The sequence below is a fragment of the Crassostrea angulata genome, chromosome 4 (assembly GCF_025612915.1).
Source record: "Crassostrea angulata isolate pt1a10 chromosome 4, ASM2561291v2, whole genome shotgun sequence".
In the NCBI taxonomy this organism is placed as follows: Eukaryota; Metazoa; Mollusca; class Bivalvia; order Ostreida; family Ostreidae; genus Magallana; species Magallana angulata.
The window spans coordinates 34,057,812-34,074,435 of record NC_069114.1 but is presented as its reverse complement, the minus strand read 5'-3'; the positions used below and the strand labels follow the sequence as shown (position 1 = coordinate 34,074,435).

General features: G+C 31.1%; 3 protein-coding genes across 14 annotated transcripts in view; 1 reads left to right on the top strand and 2 right to left on the bottom strand.

Annotated features, from left to right (window-relative positions):
• The window catches only part of LOC128179816 (probable serine/threonine-protein kinase pats1), a 38,616-nt gene that overhangs the window by 17,716 nt on the left and 4,276 nt on the right, over window positions 1–16,624 (top strand). For 5 of the 12 annotated variants that reach the window (XM_052847437.1, XM_052847440.1, XM_052847439.1 and 2 more), the window contains exon 4: window positions 2,207–2,632. In XM_052847437.1, coding sequence (XP_052703397.1) covers window positions 2,207–2,565 — 359 coding nt within the window. In that variant the 3' untranslated portion in view covers window positions 2,566–2,632. Of the gene's footprint in view, window positions 1–66; window positions 709–2,206; window positions 2,633–9,958; window positions 10,821–16,624 lie in introns of those variants that run through there. The other 7 variants (XR_008243144.1, XM_052847444.1, XM_052847442.1 and 4 more) reach the window with 7 other exon arrangements.
• LOC128179819 (uncharacterized) lies at window positions 2,784–6,220 on the bottom strand. Its single transcript, XM_052847450.1, has 6 exons — window positions 6,111–6,220; window positions 5,960–6,012; window positions 5,740–5,868; window positions 4,355–4,460; window positions 4,203–4,246; window positions 2,784–4,114 (listed from the first exon to the last, which is right to left on the bottom strand). The coding sequence occupies exons 1-6, from the start codon at window positions 6,203–6,205 to the stop codon at window positions 3,624–3,626; spliced, it is 918 nt and encodes a 305-aa protein (XP_052703410.1). The 5' UTR covers window positions 6,206–6,220; the 3' UTR covers window positions 2,784–3,623.
• On the bottom strand, window positions 11,027–13,868 carry LOC128179820 (uncharacterized). Its single transcript, XM_052847451.1, has 6 exons — window positions 13,732–13,868; window positions 13,594–13,646; window positions 13,372–13,500; window positions 12,124–12,232; window positions 11,973–12,016; window positions 11,027–11,890 (listed from the first exon to the last, which is right to left on the bottom strand). Exons 1-6 carry the CDS (start codon window positions 13,824–13,826, stop codon window positions 11,400–11,402), a joined length of 921 nt encoding a protein of 306 aa, XP_052703411.1. The 5' UTR covers window positions 13,827–13,868; the 3' UTR covers window positions 11,027–11,399.

Here is a 16,624-nt window from a genome sequence, read left to right as displayed (position 1 = left end):
TCTGATTAGATTAGCGTTATATGACATAATTAAACGTACACGCAATTCTGTTTATTTCTATTTCAGATGGAATAAGTATGAGACCACATTCTATTTTTGCAAACTAAAATTCTTGGTGAAATGCTATTATTTCTGTATAAACTCTTTTCATTTATGATTACTCTGTTTGATCATATCATACTTTCCGTTTTTTTTTCATTCTATTGTATTGTACCATATAAACATTTAGTCGAACTTTGAATGCGTTTCATAACTTATTAGCATGTTGTTATGACTATCAATTTATTTCTCACTAATCTATTTAATGCCTTGTAGAAGCGCAAAAAACGACTAGATTGTTCACTGAAGGATAGCGTAAAAAAATCATGTATTAATAAAATGCAATATGTAAAATCTCATATGGTTCGATTTGCTTCATGATCTGAATATCGAACGTTACTGATTTTTTCAAAGTTACAAATTATAAGTTTTCAAAACTTTTGAAAAAGTTAAAATGGCAAACAAATCTGCTTTGTTTAAATATAACATGCAATGAAATATTTCAAGGATGCCATTGGTTGTATTTCAGTTGACTTAAATACTTTAAGAGCTCGAATTGCTGCGCAGGCGCAAGAAGCCGCCAGGCGCGCTCGCAATTCAAATCCCGTTGATTCCGACACGTGAGTACGCAGGCGCACTATACTGTGCAGCAGACTTCAGGATTGCCATGTGTGTTTCTAATCTGTATTCTGTTTTTTCTTTTACCTCTAACCAGGAAAAATACTAGCAATTTTTTTTTTAATTTTTGTTTTTTAATCTCCTAATTGATTACATAACATTTTGATAACAATGCAGTAAATGTAAAAATAGTAAAATGCGTGTTGTACGAGTGCAATTGTAGGAAATTACGAATTCAGCGAAGATGAACATGTACAGTGTCTATTTCGTATTTAGGAAATGTCAATTCTTACCTTGTTTTTTTACACGGTTATTTTCGCCATTTGTTTATTTCACTCTTCTACATTTGCAAATGGTTTCTCCCGTCTAGAAATCGCATAGAAACTTGTATAATTCTCATCATCACAGTTATTTAAAACTTGTTTTGGAATTCGCCAAGTGTTAAATTATAGCGAAAATATATCGAGTGCAAAAATCCCCCTCAGCCCCGTATACAACCTTCTTAGAAAAAAAACCCAACTGTTACAGTTATGCGGAATTTTAATCAAGAAACAAACCTAAGAACAAGCGAATCTGTTAACTAATAATGTCAAAATTAACGAGCTGTTTATCTTTTAATCAAGAAATAAACCTAAGAACAAGCGAATCTGTTAACTAATAATGTCAAAATTAACGAGCTGTTTATCTTTTAAAGCGAATTGTTTTTTTAATTTCCTTCTTTTAAGCAAAATGATTTTTCACATAAGTAGATGTTAATATTTATGTTCAGATAGTTTTAGTTTTTATAATATTATGTAGTTATTTGAGACTTTAATGCGCAGCATTGGAGTCCAGAGAATATTGCTGATTCGCTTTACATATTTTCGCAAACACTTTATATGGATACGACCGATTACAGATACAGTAAACTCATACGTCCTAAGGATTTAATTTTAACTGAGTTTCACTGTAATTTGTAATTTTTGCCTATTTTTAAACAGCTTTAGAACGACTGTTTAATGCTGTATTCTCTTGTGTCTGACGCTTTGCATACATCTAGTTGTGTTAAACATTATCTGCATTGTTGAAGTACTGTAACCATGTATTAGATATATATTCCAGGTTTATTCATATGATTTGTTTTTATTTTAGCACATCACGTTTAATTGTGAAACTAACTAACATAGTTATATGCAACATGATTATTGCACAATTTGTTTGTATTAGTAAAACTAGTATTTTGTAATAGAATAATATGTTGTTAAAACGATAATCATTATTTTATTAGAAATGTTGTAATTACAAAATGTGAATGTTGTATTTTAGGATTTTTTAGCTTAATTATCATTACATGTACTTTATTTGTAGTAAAAAATATCCAATAATATCATTTTTCATATAATTAAAAAAAAACCTAACAGCACCGGATGAATTATAATTAATGGATGTGTTAAAGTATCTATATGTACTGTTAAATATAAGGGATGAATATTGTCCTATCGTAATACCTGGTATAAGTTTTAAACATTATTGTATCATAAACTAAATCTATATTGCCTTTATTTTAAAGATGACGTGCTGCTTAAGTTAGGAGAAATTCGAGCACGAAGAAAAGGCGCCATGGCTAAAGGAATGACTCTTCAGCAGATGCTTCACGAAGAAGAATTAGATAAACCACACTATGGACGAGAACGACGCAGAAACGTAGGGGTGATTCAGACACCTGATATGTCTAGTCTTCTGCCGATCCCAACCATAAATGTAGGGTCCGGAGAAGAATCAGAAACTGTTGAGGCAGACGATGCGACACCGGAAAATATGGAGAATATCCGCGCACTTTTTCTCTTGAATTTTCCTGTCAATGATGACGAGCAAATGTCAGCAACGGAAACACGTGACCAGAGTGAAAGCGACGAAGTTGTTGATTGAAATCGACAGCGGACAATACGATAACTACAATCACTTAAAGTACTTTCATCAAAGTATGACATTCAAAGAGTTTTGAGAGCCTTGTTATGTCAATCTATTATAATAACTATGGATAAGTGAGGAAGTTTTCACTCTGTAGAATTCATGATTTGTTTAGATATGAAATTAACGAGAGTCATTGCTTTGTATGATTTTGCACAGTTTTACAATTAAAAAAATATGGTGCATTGTAAGTTTTAATAACGCAATAATGTTTCTGTTTTGTTTCCATTAATTCATGTTTGGAAATCTGATATGTTATTTGTTAGATTTTAGTATTATATGTTACAAAGGAATTGTTTGTATTGCACCAGCTGTTAAAATTTCGCTATCAGACTTCATTATTCGTTGATTCTTTAAATGTTGTAAGGGTGGTGATGGCTCATTCTTAGTAGCTCAAATCTATATATTACGTTCATATATTGTTTTATTGTATCAGTTATGTATACATCGTTACATTGATAAAATTTGAAAATAAAAACGTTGTTCCATAGATCAAAATGATTTTTTTCCTTTATAATAAACTATTTTTAATGATCTTCAACAAAAGCACAAACAAATCTTAGTTTGTAAAACGTAACGAAATGTCTTACAATACAGTAAACGATGTCTTTACAAAGTATAAACAATTGCTATCATATGTTTGAAAATGGTGATATTTAGATGAAGTACAGTGTTGAGAGATCCATTTTTTTCGATGAAAAAATAGGTACTTTATACTTTACATTAATTAACCATGTTTTCCATCAATTTGTTCCTTGAGAAAAATATAAATGAATCACGAGTCAATCTAACATTTTTTTCTCACATTCATTAACTTTATGCACATACACGTACCAATCTGATATAATGTCTATGAATAGCATCATAGGACATCCTTAAAACACCTGATGTTTTCAAAATAGTGAACACTGTTACTGTTACTGTTATGTATATAACATATGTCATTTCATATAAACATTCCTGTAATTTGATATCAATATCAATTCACAAAGAGGAAATAACGCGTGAAGTATATATTAGAACAGTTCTGTTGATTTTGTAAAGCTATACCTTAGTTTTTTCCTATCTCTAGTGCTTCCCTTTTTGAATTCATCCAGTGCCCGTAATAATTCCTTCTGATGTTTCCTTTTCTCTTGATGGATTGAAGGTTTTGATTCAAGCTTCTCTGTTTTAACAATGTTTGAAACTGAGGACGCCACATGAGATGTATCTTCCTTTACGTTTGTCATGTTTTGTATTTCCAAAGGAGTTGAACACTTATTCGGGATTTGCATGTGGTCATTTTTATCCGACACTGTAAGTTTTAGAATGTTGTAAGTTCCATCCATAGAGTCGTCACATCCATAATCATTTCGTGAGGTTGTTTCTGTCATGTTGTTTGAAACTGTAGTTTGACATTTGCCGTAGCTTGTTTCTGTGTCATTCGTTTGAGATAAATCAATTGTCCTCGGCGTTTTCGATATACTATATCTACTATTTTCTATTGGAGCCATTTCATTTTTGGAACCTGTTAAACACAGGATTGCTGATAATTATTCTCAACATTCTTAAATACAATAATGCTTTTTAAGTGATTATTAGAAATGTTTTGCTACCATATTCATCCAGATCAGAAGGTTTTTTAGTCAGCATCCGTTGTCTGCAAACAGAAATTCCTGAACCAATTGAATATTTTTAAAGTAGAATTATATCAATCAGTATTCATTTTCAAATCAAACAAAATTAGATAAATGACATTGGCGTTTACCTTAGAATGCAGAAGATTCTTAGACAAAAAATGAAACAGGGTACGATACAAGAAGCCAAAACGGACAATGTAATCCATAATGCAGAATTCGCCGGACTAGAATTATCTATCAGAAAGTAAAAATCATATGCATGTAACTTATTTTCCGTTAAATATCGGAAGATCTAATATTAATTTGATTAATTCTAAGAAATTCCTTCAATAAGTACTCTAAAAAAAACCACATTAAGTTTCAAAATAGAATTTTTTATCAATTCTATCTAATCTAGGCATATTTAAAGACACATTTAAAAATAACCCTAGTATTCATTTGATGAATTGACAAAAGACACTGTGTATGAAAACATGCGTTTATTTATTTCAATGCTTTTTATAAGTTCCTATTGTAAAGAAAAGTAAATGATGGATTTTGCTTTATATGCATATTCAACCACTAACCCTGACATACCAACAGATTCATATTACCCGATATACGTTGTAAATTATTTTTCCTACCGTTTCATTTGAAGAATGCGCCAATGAATATCTAGTAAAAATCATTTCAGAAGTGTTCTCCATGTTGTGCAGTATTGCCATGAAAACTAAATCATCTTTCTGAAGCCATTTTTGATTAACCGAGTTTATTACTGCTTTAAACCCCAGGTAATGTTACTGTCCAATTCATTTCTACTCCCTAAAACTGGACGGTTAACTGACTTTTAGGACATCTGCAGATAATTGGGGTTAACACAATATCCAGAAACACTACAGCAGAGAAAAAAACCTACATAAATACCGGTTTCGTCAATTTCGCGCATTATTTTCCATTATTTTCTACCGCTATCATCACAACTTAATACATTTATAGACAACAAATCATGAATTCCAATCGAGCATTCATGATTTCTGCAGTAACAATTGTATCCGTTAAAATCACGCTGTTGTATGCACAGGAATGTGCGGCGTATTCATATTTGTTCATGCTTATTTTGTGTTTCAATGCAAATTTATAGGAATAAAGCCAAACATGATTGTCGATCTTATTATGCCTATTTGTGAACACACACGCACCGTTCACAGTTCAATATCTGACAGAATGGACAGTTTTCGGCTTGATTATATCATTAAACAATTTTGGTGGCTCCAGATTTATATCACATGAAAATACATATATGCCTTCTTGAACACGTGCGCATAAAGTACCTAATTATGCACTTTTATTCCGTTTTCAAAAGAGCGTAATGGCTTTAATATTATGTCTTATTTCTAAAATGTGGTCCAAATAAAGGAAAAAATGGCTCATTTCATTTCTTATAGCACTTTTGAAGTGAAAATGTGTTCACAGCCGTTCCCCACAACAAAATTAATTTACATTTTTGCAGTTGTATAACTGTAGAAGTACTTACCCGTTAAATTTAAGCATCCTTTGACTCTATCACATGGTTGACAGCCACATTTTTCTAAGCATAATCTGCCATAGTAATTTGGAGGACAGTTGTCCTTACAATTTATCCCGATAGTTCCTGACCAACACTCTTGATAATAACCAATGGAAAAAAAATATATTTTTGTTTTCAAAATATGAATAAGAATAAGCTGATAACAAATAGTACAACAACGATTTACCTTCACAGGAGCTCCCAACAAGACGATAGTTTGGACAGCACTTCAAGAGGCTTCTAATGAAATCTTGACGTTAAAGTTGCCTTACTTGTTTTAAGTATAAAGTATAAAAACAATATAAAAATCTTTCAAATAACCTTCACAATTAACTTACCTGTCTGACACATTTGAACATACTCCTGTCATCTCCGTGGATGTATAAATGATAAACAAAAATATAATGATTGAAAATATGAAGAACACATGCATGCTTCATGTCGGAAAACATACTAAACTATGGCGAAAGTTTATTCATATCGATATAAATACGGAAATATTCCATAACTGTTGACAAAGTCAATACATGGGCAAATCAGTATGTGTACTTGAGATATACAAACATGAACCTAGTTTGCTAGGTTAATCAATATACATGTATAATACATTTGAAAAAATTGAAATTTATGCTACAATGTACGTAGCCACACTAAGATCATCAAATATTAAAAAAAACGAACTCTAATGAATTTATAAATTTAACTTTGAGATAATTGATAAAAAATCATCATGATAAAGCGAATCGTCCAATATAATTCCAGAATTAGCGGATCCCAAGGGTCAAAATTACATTTGTACGTATTAAATCAACTTTTAAACTTCAATTTAGGTCTACACAGGGATCAAAACTGCTTTGGCTGCAATATCAAATACTTTATAGGATTGTCCACAGGGGCCAAGCCCGTTTTAACATTAATTTCAATGTAACCATAAATAAAGAAAGGGGTCGAACTCTGACCCAGATAAAAAAACTACCAGCTCGCTTCAAAAGCCTAATAAATCAATTAATTTTTAAAACACTCGCAATATGCATGTATTTTTTTTTTATATAAAAGTAATGTCTGAGATACACTCATGCCGAAATTCAAGTTGATGGGTCCTAAAATAGCGGAGATATACGTCATTATTCTCTCGAAGTCGCCAGTTTATTTTTAATCGGAAATTTACCGGTCCAGGGCTCACGATCGGATTTTTCCTATGACAACAGCAGTATTGCAACCAGTCGAGAAACATTCGCACTAATCTTTTAAAATCTTACATCAAACGCAAGCTACTTACATACAAAAACTCCGATAAAATTCCTTCAATACTCTCCATACTGAACTTTTATTCTGCAACCACATTGACTTCTGACAGGGCCAGCCATTTTGACGTCTTCGAGAAAGACTGATTCTGATTGGACCATCAGGAATATTAACCAATGAAACTGAGTTTTACATTAGCTTTCACAATGGCCGGTCTGGTCAGAAGTTGATGTGGCTGCAGAATAAAAGTTCAGTTTGGAGAGTATTTAAGGAATTTTATCGGAATTTAAGGATGTTAGCATACGTTTGATGTGAGATTTTAAAGAATTACTGCGAATGTTTGTCGACTTGTTGCAACACTGCTGTTGTCATAGGCAAATTCCCATCGTGAGCCCTGGACCGGTAAATGTCCGAGTAAAAATAAACTGGCGACTTCGAGAGAATAATGACGTACGTATATCTCCGCTATTTTAGGTCCCATCAACTTGAAATTTTGCATGAGTGTATCTCAGACATTACTTTTATGAAAAATACATGCATATTGCGAGTGTTTTAAAAATTAATTGATTTATTAGGCTTTTGAAGCGAGCTGATAGTTTTTTTTATCTGGGTCAGAGTTCGACCCCTTTTTTTATTTATGGTTACATTGAAATTAATGTTAAAACGAGCTCGGCCCCTCTGGGATTGTCTTTGCAAATAAATATCTTTTCAATAAAAATTTAGCAGACTCTGCTGTATGCAGCTTCCGAAGAATAGATGAAGGGGATACTGATCACTTATTTTATGAATGTCATACTGGTACTGTAGAGAAATAGTGGTGTGATTTTGAAGAGTAGATTTTGATACAGTGTAAAATTACATTTAATATACAATCAGTTGTTTTTTGAAATTATAAAATAAAGAAATTTATAATTTTTGAACAATAAACTCGATAGCTATTATTGTGGAGCAATATAGTTTTTCATGTGAAAATAAACATAATCCAATACATTTAATACATGCATTGAAAAAATGTGGTGTATATATATATATATATATATATATATATATATATATATATATATATATATATATATATATATATATATATATATATATATATATATATATTACATTGATAGTCTGAAAACTACAAAATCTTCATTGAAAAACAGAAATCATGTGGAACATAATTTAAGCGTCAAACAGAAAAAAGCTCTGCAAATCTTACAAAATAAAGATGCAATGATTCTCAAGAAAGCTGACAAAGAAGGAGGAATTGTGTGTATGGACAAAACTTTTTATAAAACCCTTGTCCTTCAACATCTAAGTGACGATGACTTTGATGTAAAATTACCAGAAAATCCCGACAAGAAAATCATGAGAGATTTGAAACGCCTATTAAAAAATATAAACATTTATTGAAAGATAAGGAACCGGACTATCTTACAAATTTTGAAGTAAAAACTAGTAAATTTTATGGACCTCCTAAAATACATAAAAGTAATTACATTAAAACCGCTATTAAAGATCAGAATCAAGCATCTATTACTATTACTGAACTCTTGGATCTGAAACTTTTACCAATTGTTGCGAGCCCAGCATGTCCAACACATAGACTGAACAACTTTGTGGACATCTTACTTAAGAATATATATGAAAAAGTCCCTAGTTACATTCGGGATAGCATGGATTTCCTCAACAAAATTCCTGAAACAACAGACCCAAAATCTCTCCTAGTAACAAAATTCCTAAAACAACAGACACAAAGTCTCTTCTAGTATTATTATACAAATGGTGCCTGTTTGGGTGGGTAACAGTGGAAATTGACACCCCCCCCCCCCGAGAAAACCATTGTTAGCCGACGCGAAGTGGAAGTTGACAATGGTTTTCGAGAGGGAAGTCAATTTCAACTGTTATCCTCCCAAACAGGCACTATTTATTTTATTATACTGAATGTCTTAATTGAAAAGAAATTATTACTGCTTTTACTCAGAAATGACGTGAATTCTACGGCGAACCGAACACGCATAATTTACGCGCATGTAACAATTTGTTGTGCTACCCGTTGCCAAGTGTATTGCTAACCCTGAGGGTAATAGAACGGATTATCAACTGTGTCTAGACCAACAGATTTTAGTATTTCACATGAAAGTATAATAATTGATGTTACTAGTTTATTCATGTTTACAAATATTACGCATGATTTTGGATTACAAGCTATAAAATTTTGGATAGAAAAACACCCAGAGCTTATTCCGAGAGTCTTTTCACTAGACTTCATTTTAGATTCAATAAAGTTTATTTTGGAAAACAACACAATTCATTTTGATGGATATTTTTACAAACAAATCAAGGGGACTGCAATGGGACAAAAATGGCGCCTACCTACAGTATTTTAATATTGGGATATTTTGAAATATATGCTGTATTCTATTGTTTTGACGCTTTGCATACATATAGTTGTTTTAAATTTATCTGCATTGTTGAAATACTCAGTAATGTAACCATGTATTGGATTTATATTCAAAGTTTTTTCCATTGAATTTGTTTTTATTGTAGCACACCACATTTAATTGTGAAATTAATTAACATAGAAATATGCAAATGATTATTGCAGCTTTTGTTCGTATAAGTAGATCTAGTGTTTTGTAAATTAATATATATCTTGTAATAACGATAATCATCATTTTGTTTTAAATGTTGTTATTACAAAATGTGAATGTTCTATTTTTAAATTTGAGAGCTAATTAACTATTATTGTTTTGTCTTTAGTAAAACATATCCAATGATATCATTTCTCATATTAAAAAAAACCGGAATGAATTATAATTTATGATTGGGTTGAAGGGTTTATATGTTTTGTTTAATATATGAAGGATAAATGTCCTATCGTAATACCTGGTATAAGTTTTAAACACTGTTGTATCATAAACTTATTCTGTTTTGCCTTTATTTTAAGATGACGTGCTGCTTAAGTTAGGAGAAATTCGAGCACGAAGAAAAGGCGCCATGGCAAAAGGAATGACTCTTCAGCAGATGCTTCACGAAGAAGAATTAGATAATCCAAACTATGGTCGCGAACGACGCAGAAACGTATGAATGATTCAGACACCTGATATGTCTAGTCTTCTGCCGATCCCAACCATAAATGTAGGGTCCGGAGAAGAATCAGAAACTGTTGAGGCAGACGATGCAACCCAGGAAAATATGGAGAATATCCGCACACTTTTTCTCTTGAACTTTCCTGTCAATGATGACGAGCAAATGTCAGCAATGGAAACACGTGACCAGAGTGAAAGCGACGAAGTTGTTGATTGAAATCGACATCGGACAATACGATAACTACAATCACTTAAAGTACTTTCATCAAAGTATGACATTCAAAGAGTTTTGAGAGCCTTGTTATGTCAATCTATTATAATAACGATGGATAAGTGAGGAAGTTTTCACTCTGTAGAATTTATGATTTGTTTAGATATGAAATTAAGGAGAGTCATTGCTTTGTATGATTTTGCACAGTTTTACAATTAAAAAAATATGGTGCATTGTAAGTTTTAACAACGCAATAATGTTTCTGTTTTGTTTCCATTAATTCATGTTTGGAAATCAGATATGTTATGTGTTAGATTTTAGTATTATATGTTACAAAGGAATTGTTTGTATTGCACCAGCTGTTAAAATTTCGCTATCAGACTTCAATTTCCTATTATCATATAGTTATTTATTTATTCGTTGATTCTTTAAATGTTGTAAGGGTGGTGATGGCTCATTCTTAGTAGCTCAAATCTATATATGTACATTTATTGTTTTATTGTATCAGTTATGTATACATCGTTACATTGATAAAATTTGAAAATAAAAATGTTGTTCCATAGATCAAAATGATTTATTTCCTATATAATAAACTGTTTTTAATGATCTTCAACAAAAGCACAAACACATCTTAGTTTGTAAAACGTAACGAAATGTCTTACAATACAGTAAACGATGTCTTTACAAAGTATAAACAATTGCTATCATATGTTTGAAAATGGTGATATTTAGATGAAGTACAGTTTTGAGAGATCCATTTTTTTCGATGACAAGATAGGTACTTTATACTTTACATTAATTAACCATGTTTTCCACCAATTTGATCCTTGAGAAAAATATAAATGAATCACGAGTCAATCCAACTTTTTTTTCTCACATTCATTAACTTTATGCACATCCAAGTACCAATCTGATATAATGTCTATGAACAGCATCATAGGACATCCTTAAAACACCTGATGTTCTCATAATAGTGAACACTGTTACTGTTACTGTTATGCATATAACATAAGTCATTTCATAAAAACATTCCTGTAATTTGATATCAATATCAATTCACAAAGAGGAAATAATGCGTGAAGTATATATCAGAACAGTTCTGTTGATTTTGTAAAGCTATACCTAAGTTTTTTCCTATCTCTAGTGCTTCCCGTTTTAAATTCATCCAGTGCCCGTAATAATTCCTTCTGATGTTTCCTTTTCTCGCGACGGATTGAAGGTTTTGATTCATGCTTCTCTGTTTTAACAATGTTTGAAACTGAGGACGCCACCTGAGATGTATCTTCTTTTACGTTTGTCATGTTTTGTATTTCCAAAGGAGGTGAGCTGTTATTCGGGAATTGCATGTGGTCATTTTTATCCGACACTGTAAGTTTTAGAATGTTGTATGCTCCATCCATAGAGTCGTCACATCCATAAGCATTTCGTGAGGTTGGTTCTGTCATGTTGTTTGAAACTGTAGTTTGACATTTGTCGTAGCTTGTTTCTGTGTCATTCGTTTGAGATAAATCAATTGTCCTCGGCGTTACCGATATACTATATCTACTATTTTCTAATGGAGCCATTTGAATTTTGGAACCTGTTAAACACAGGAAAGCTGTTAATTATTCTCAACATTTTTGAAGAAAGCATTTCTTTTGAAGTGATAAAAAATGACTTACTACCATATTTGTTCCGATTAGTAGGATTCTTAGCTCGCACTCGTCTGAAAATTTAAATATATAAACCATATAAATATCTCGAAGTAGAAATATACAACATTATTGCGTTTTTAAGCTTAACAAAATGAGTAACATAAGATTTTTTATTTACCGAAGCATAAAAAAGATTCCTAGAGAGAAAATGAAACATATCACAAAACAAAATGCCAAGGCTGACAAAGTAAGCCATGTTGCAGAGTTCGTTGGACTTGGATCCTTGCCTATCAGAAAGACAAAATCATAATAGTTATTTTAGTGAATACCGGTTACGTTTTTTTTTTATCTCTTTTAAAACTAGCACTCTTTACATACTTACAAGAAAAACAAAATACACACGTATCAGAAGTTAAAAAAAAAAAGAAAAAGACAGTTTTCAAATTAACCCTTTTCATCTGATTTATTGACAAAGAACAATATGAAAAAACCCATACATCTATCTACATGTACTTAAATTCATGTTCATGTTCGGGTGGTAAAGAAAAAACGATTTGCGCATTGTCCACTACTACATGTAATCTTGAATAATTTCTAACTGATTTTATATTATCTGATATAGGTTGTAAATCCTGTTTTGCTACCGTTTTATTTGAAGAATGTGCCAATGGAGATAGTGTTAAAAATCAGAAGTGGTCTTCATGTTGTGATGTATTGTCATAAAATTGAGACACCTTTGTAGCGTCCTTTTTTGATAAATTAAGTTTAGTAAATTTTTAACTTTTCTGCAACCCGGACAATGTTTCTAGTTACTGCTCGTTAAGTTTCTACTCATTTTAAAATAAACTGTGGCTTTTTGACAGTTGCAGATAATTTAGATTAGCACAAATGCACAGGAACACAAGAGAAGGAAAAAATGAATACAAATTTCTTTAATTTCGCAGATTTTTACTCATCATCATTATGAATTCAAATAAGCGAAACTTAATGCAATTTTAGACAACAAATCATAATTTTCATCAAGCAATCATAATTCCATGTAGTAACAAATATTTACATTCTATGTGTATTTTCTACTATGTTTGATTGTAATACAGAGTTCTATATAGAATTATTATAGAATAATTATAGAATATAGGAAATTAAGGTCACCACATTGCAGCAAAAAAAAACAAAACAACACAATCCGCCTATTCATATTGCGTACACTTACTGCATGTCAAAATGCAAATTTATATAAATAGAGCAGCTGTTTTATCTATATAAATATGGCTATTTTCTATCACAAACGCGCATTGAACCGTCAAATATCCGACAGGATGGGAACATTTAATCTTTAATAAATAGTTAAACCACTTGCTGACCTCAAATTACAATAAAATTGTATTTTGTCTGCATTTTGTAAGTGCATTGCATAAAAACGTACCCGTTGCTTTTGAGCATCCCGTGACTCTATCACATGCTTCACAGCCACATTTCTTTGAGCATAATTTGCCGTAGAAATTAGGAGGACAGTTGTCCTTACAATCTACACCATAAGTACCCGGCCAACATTCTTGACAACGAAAATGAAAATAAAATGATTTTTTGGTTTTTCGAATAAATATATTATAAATAGCTGATAACAAAATTAACAAAAACAAATTACCTTCACAAGAGTTTCCAACTTCTCGATAGTTTTCACAACATTCCAAGCGACTTCTAAAAAATCTTGACATTAATGTTGCGTTACTTTTGTTATAAATTTATTATAATGATTATTCAATAATTATTACAGTTCACATACCCATTGGACACATTTGAACATACTCCAGTCGGCCCTGCGGATGCATGGATTGTATTTACCAATGTAATGATGTAATATTTGAAAAACACACACATGTTTTAAGTCGGAAAACCAATTTATTTATGCCGAATGTTTCAATCTATTTACATCAATATTAAGGCGGAAACACTCCAAAACTGTTGACAAAGTTAACTAAAGGGCAAATTATTACACTGGAGTTATTCAAAACATGAATTTTTAATTGAATATAATTCATCTTTGAAGAAGAAAAACAATTCGTTAAAAGCAGCAGTGGAACTACATCAAGGCCTGAAAAGAAATTATGTTTATATAATAAAATATAAAAAAAAAATACTTCAAAATTCCGATGAATTTTATAAATTGAATTTTACTTGGAGATTATTGGATTAAAACATCATGAAGCAGCAGTCTTTCTAAGATGATACCAGACTTAGTGGGTCCCCAAGGGTCAAAATACAATTGTATATTATAAATCAAATTTCCTTAACAATCGATACAGAGTGTTTCAAAGACACGCTAGTCTTTACAGGAAGTGTGAACTTTTTATCAAACTTGTTAATTTATTTTTTAACAAAGTATCAAACGATCCCTAGAGACTGTAACTTACGTTTTTAAGCGGAGAAAGGACGCTGATCACGTGACTGTTGTTGATCACATGACATATTTATGGAATATATAATAATCAGTAATAAACACTGTGGACGTCAAGTTTTTAAAAGCTGTAGATATAATAAAAAAGAAAGACATTTAAAAACGAGAGACATCTCCATTCTGTTTTTTTCCCCCAAGAAACCTATTTTTTTTTAGTTTTTAGTTAAGTAGTCAAACATATTCTGATCAGTATTAAGGAAATTTTCCTTCCTCAAAATGAATTGTTGTCATTATCAAAACAAATGGAAACCAAACAAATAATTTCCTATCAAATTAAATCTTTATCATTTAAACAAACATCCCTATTCATATCAATTGTTGAAAGAGTATATTACAAGATAAACTTTGTATAATGGGTTGAATTACTTTTTAACTCAAGTCTCCGTATTTCATCATTTTAAAACAAACAAATATTTTATCTTGTTTAAAAAAACCCGAGAATTTCTTTTACTTTAGATACTACTTTAGATAGTGTGCACTGGTTATTCTAAAGATTGCGAAAGTTCCATCCCCATGAGAGAAATAATGCAAACATATCTTTATATCTCGATAGCTTTTAGAGGTAAAATATCCTGATGAAATTTCAACAGCATAAACATTTTTTCTTTCTTTCCCCAGAAAAATAATACTAGGATATAAGGTAAAAATTCATTGAAAAGTATATCTTTTATTTATCCTTAATGAACTCTGCAAAAAATTTTACCCGATAATTAATTGATTAATTCAAAGTTTCAATCATTTAAATCTCTGTGTTTTTTTCTGTGCAATATCACGTCAAAAATACTTGGTTCTTTATCAAGACAGCGTTTGTATATGTATATATGAAATATTTCCCGTGTTATTTGCGTTTTGTGGAAAGTCAGTGAAACTTTTGACCGGCAGCATTTGATTACTGACGCGTTTCATATCAGAATTGTTCTCTGAGTAAATTGATACACAATTTCAAAGCCCGATAACTCGAACTTACAAGTATACCTATTTACTGACTATTTGGACATTAGCAGGGTGTTTATATCCAATGAATATGACTATATCTACTGGATATTTACAGCTGTTTTTATTCTTTAAGGAAAATTGCTGTCGGCAAAATACAATTATGTCACAATTCTTATGTTTAACGAGTAAAATGCGTGAAGTCATAGTGTGAGTGATAAAATAATGTAAAAAGAAAATAGAGATTAACATTAAAAAAAATGTCAGAAAAGATTAAATAAATACAACTTATCATCATTTACGCAAGCAATGGTGTACAGTTCTCTAAGAATATCGATCAACACATCACAAAACTGAAAATAAATCGATACCCGTTGTTATATTGTACAAATACTCACTTACTGCTTTTGAACATTCGGTGACTTTATCAAATAATTCAAAGCTACACTTATCTGAGCATAATATTCCTTAGAAATAAAGAGGACAGTAGTTCATACAACCTATCAATAAGTTCAAATTTCTTTTTTTTATATTTGAATTTAAATAAGTGTATCGCCTTCCAACATAAATTGGGACCCAGCACTACCTCCTTTGTTGTTACATGCCTCAATAAAAGTTAACAGAAACAGTGATATTATTTTGTACAGAAGTTATCTCTCTTATCCGAGGGACATTCTACCTTAATCTAAAAAGAAATAGTTGATAGAAAAATTACAAATATAAATTACCTTGAAGTTTAAAAAAAAATCAGAATTACTAAGTTCTCGATAGTTTGAACAGCACTGTGAGGTTTTAATAGAAATCTTGACGTTAAAATGGCTTACTTTTCTGTTATAATTACAAATAAGCAATACATGTGGAATGTTTTGTCTTAATAAAGTATTGCGATCTACGTACCTTTTCGGCTCTTTTGAATAAATTCAATACTCTCCTTGGGTGTATGAATGATAATTACAAAAAATGTGTGGATGTGTGTGTGTGTCCTGTTGACATAATCAATTATGACAAACTATTTATACCAATGGGGATATATCAAAACATTAAACAAACCCGTGTTTGTGTTGACCATTTAATACTATTTACATACATAATTTAGAATATATACATGTAAAATATACACAGAATATTTGATATTTGAAAACGGAAATAATTATATGTTATTCAATGGTACGTGATACCTTTATTATACCAAAAAGCGATGACATGGTTTTATTCTTATATATTCTCTATATACGAGGGTTGTCCCAAAATAGCGTAGACAAGTGGCGTTATTCAGTTGATCGAAGAC

Coding starts and splice junctions, on each gene's coding strand:
- LOC128179819 (XM_052847450.1), bottom strand. CDS start 6,205: ATGCATGTGTTCTTCATATTTTCAATCATTATATTTTTGTTTATCATT. Junction 5,869..5,959: donor TGTTGGGAGCTCCTGTGAAG/GTAAATCGTTGT, acceptor GTTATTATCAAG/AGTGTTGGTCAGGAACTATC. Junction 4,247..4,354: donor AGAATCTTCTGCATTCTAAG/GTAAACGCCAAT, acceptor TTCTGTTTGCAG/ACAACGGATGCTGACTAAAA.
- LOC128179820 (XM_052847451.1), bottom strand. CDS start 13,826: ATGTGTGTGTTTTTCAAATATTACATCATTACATTGGTAAATACAATC. Junction 13,501..13,593: donor AGTTGGAAACTCTTGTGAAG/GTAATTTGTTTT, acceptor TTCGTTGTCAAG/AATGTTGGCCGGGTACTTAT. Junction 12,233..13,371: donor GGGATGCTCAAAAGCAACGG/GTACGTTTTTAT, acceptor TCTTTCTGATAG/GCAAGGATCCAAGTCCAACG.